The 3,296-nt window shown below is 36.0% G+C and overlaps 1 protein-coding gene across 1 annotated transcript; it reads left to right on the top strand.

Annotated features, from left to right (window-relative positions):
- Positions 1 to 343: 343 nt before the first annotated feature.
- On the top strand, positions 344 to 2,737 carry LOC129241768 (protein extra-macrochaetae). The gene has a single exon (XM_054878269.1). It carries the CDS (start codon positions 960 to 962, stop codon positions 1,641 to 1,643), a length of 684 nt encoding a protein of 227 aa, XP_054734244.1. The 5' UTR covers positions 344 to 959; the 3' UTR covers positions 1,644 to 2,737.
- Positions 2,738 to 3,296: the final 559 nt, after the last annotated feature.

Here is a 3,296-nt window from a genome sequence, read left to right as displayed (position 1 = left end):
TATCATATGGAAACAAACATTTCGTAAACATCTCGACTGTTAACTACTCAGTAAGGCATAATTTGGATTTCCCCTCTTAACATAACATTCTCCACATTGCTATTACTGCCAATATCAAAACAAAGTTTCTACAAATAGTCTGCATTACACTTGGACAGCAGCAGGAGGAAGTCTCCAATTCTCACGGTGTGCTCATACGCGGCCTAGAAATCTCCAATTCACAATGTATCTCACGAGAGCTGCGAGCGAGTGGCCTGTGTTCGCTCAACACAAAAGGCGGAGTTTAGTGCTAGTCGCGTATAAATAGCCGTACTCAGAGCGCGAGTAGCACATATCGAGTCTGTCACTCATAACGTACGGTAGCATTTAAAATCCGAAGCAGTTAACGGAGAAGAAAATTAAAAACAAAAAAAAAAAACGCTGAGACCAAAAAATTACTTTGGCTGAGAATAATAAATCTCAGCGCCACTTAAGAAAAGAAATTAAAAGTTAAAGATTCAAAGTGTGTGTGTGTGTGTGCAAACTTATCGCGCCACGCAAAAACGGATTACGGGCAACTAACGTACATTTGGATTATCAACAAAAATACAATAAAACCACAACAGCAAGAATAAAGTTATTTTGCAGTGATTTGGAAACTGTAAAACTGTGAACGATTTTTGGCAAACCAAAAACAAAAAACAACACAGAAACAGAAATTAACAAGAAGCAAAGTGAACAATTCTGTGTTTAACAACAAAAATAAAAAACAGACTAAATTCAAAATAATTAAATATAAACAGTTTTGTGCTGACATTGTGTGTATTTAAAGCACACAAAAAGCGAATTTAAAAAGCAATTTCTGCATTAAGAAATTTACAATTTTTTCCACCTCAACCTCGCACACGGCCGCCAACGACGACCGTCGCCAAAAAACCGCCAAAATTCTACTCAAAGAACGCAAATCAGTAATTTCAAAAATGAAATCCCTAACCGCCGTCTGTCAAACAGGTGCCTCCATGCCGCCGATGAACCCCAACGGCCGCATTGCACGCCAAACGCCCCAACGCGGCGACGGCGAAAATGCCGAAATGAAAATGTACCTCTCCAAATTGAAGGATCTCGTGCCATTCATGCCGAAAAACCGCAAACTCTCCAAGCTGGAGATCATACAGCATGTCATCGACTACATTTGCGATCTGCAAACCGAACTGGAAGCACATCCAGAAATCGGCAACTTTGATGCAGTGCGCGCGCTAAACATGAACGACGACGATTCTGCCAACGACACCAGCAATAACAGCGAAGAAAATGAACGCCTGGCCGAACGTCTACTTGCCGATAACAGCTACAGCACAGCTCATCAACAGAACAACATGCCAACTTCAACGTCTAGTCCAGCGCTGCGACAGCCTTTGGCTGATCGGCAAGCACCCAACACCATCCTGCCCGGCACAAATATGACAGCTGCTGCTGCACATACCACAATGGCGTTGCACATGCAACAACAGCTGCAACTGCAACAGCAACAATGGGAACAGCAAATGCAGCAGCAGCAGCAGCAAACACAACAACAGCCACCGCAGCAACAACAGCAGCAGCCGCAGCAGTCGCCACAGCAACATCACCAACAAATGCCAACTGGCGAAACGGTGAGTTGTTGATCTGGTGGAGTATTGTACTAGGGTAGACAAAGAGAAAGAAGAAGCATAATGTTAATTTTAAGCCTAGGCCGTACGTTGTATAGTAGTTTATTCTGTTAGGTATGGAAAAAGTTAAAAATGTGTGAACAAATTTGTAATTTATTTAATTAAACAGCTGTATCCTATAATCTAAGCAGAAATCTTAATATAAATTATGTAAAAAAGAAAAAAAAAACACGTGTATAGAATTTTTGTTGTTAAAGACTGTTATAGAAGTTTAAGTTGGTCGAATAAAATGAAGATAAATTGACTAATAATTTGAAAAAAACAAAAAAAACATATTTTCTTTTTGAAAACGCTGATGTGAGCAAAAAAGTAGTAGGTAGGTTTTGACATAACGCGCGCAAAAGCATGGAATGAGAATTTTGTGAGCATAAAAAAGGAGTTTCAAGGCGAGTATACAAATTTTATTAGCGCTTAGAAAAATCGGTGGAAGCGAGTCTCGAATGAGTGTTTGAAAACCTATGAAAATTGAATATACACACATGCGTGCATATATTTCTGCATTTCTGTGAAGTTTTTAAACACAATAACTTAAATGACTTGCGCTTCATTTGCTTTGGGATGAATACCAAAAATTTGTACGTGAAAAAATGAAGAAAAATAGAATTTTAATGTTTCGGTTCAAATTTGAAAACTGCATTTTTTGATAATTAAAACTTTCAGTATTGCTTTGAAACTTGGAAGTACTTGATGAGCCAGAAAGTGCAAAGAAATTCAGGTTGTTTTGTCAAAAGTCGTCAGCAGCACTTATGCGCTTATATGTATGCACCTAAGAATGTTATATATCTCAACATCTTTAGGCGGGTATGCTGCAAAATTCAGTTAAATTAAGAGCGCAAACTGATTTAATTTTATTTCCTTTCTTATACTCTGTTATTATTGTTTTGCACTTTTTGTTCACCGGTGTTGCTAATAAGAAATTACGCATTGCCAAGCAGCAGACAATTTCGAAAGCACAATAGTTTCAAAAAATGTCGAAAGCACAGCGTTTTAAAAAATTTTGAAAGCACAACGTTTTAAAAAGTTTTGGAAGCACAATAGTTTAAAAAAATTTTGAAAACAGAAAATTTTCAAAAATTTTGAAAACACAAAAATTTTGAAAATGCAATAGCTTGAAACGTTTTGAAAACGCAATAGCTTTCAAATTTTTGAAAACACAATATTTTAAAAAAATTTTGCAGAACAATAGTTTCAAAAACTCAATATTTTCAAAAATTTTGAAAACACAATAGTTTCAAAAAATTTTGAAAACACAATGTTTTAAGAAATTTTGAAAACACAATATTTTCCAAATTTTTAAAAACACAACATTTTGTGCAATTTCGCAAACTCAGTGCAAGTTGAGTTGCGCTTTACTTAAATACTACGGACATATGTACATATAGTACATACATACATACATATATTTGTTCATTTTTCCATTACAAAAGTCACGCATAATTTTTTCTCCTATCTCCACACCACATACATTGTCTTGAGCACGGGAAATACACTGTTATCATGTACGAGTATTTTGAAAATCTCTATTTTAATTTTTATTCATTAAGTTGTAAGTAGTTTAGTACAGCAGTCAGTTAATTTTTCCGCTAAGCAACAAAATATTTATATAAA

This window comes from Anastrepha obliqua, chromosome 3, assembly GCF_027943255.1.
Source record: "Anastrepha obliqua isolate idAnaObli1 chromosome 3, idAnaObli1_1.0, whole genome shotgun sequence".
NCBI lineage: Eukaryota > Metazoa > Arthropoda > Insecta > Diptera > Tephritidae > Anastrepha > Anastrepha obliqua.
The sequence above is the reverse complement of the archived record's forward strand: the minus strand, read 5'-3'. Positions and strand labels throughout refer to the sequence as shown.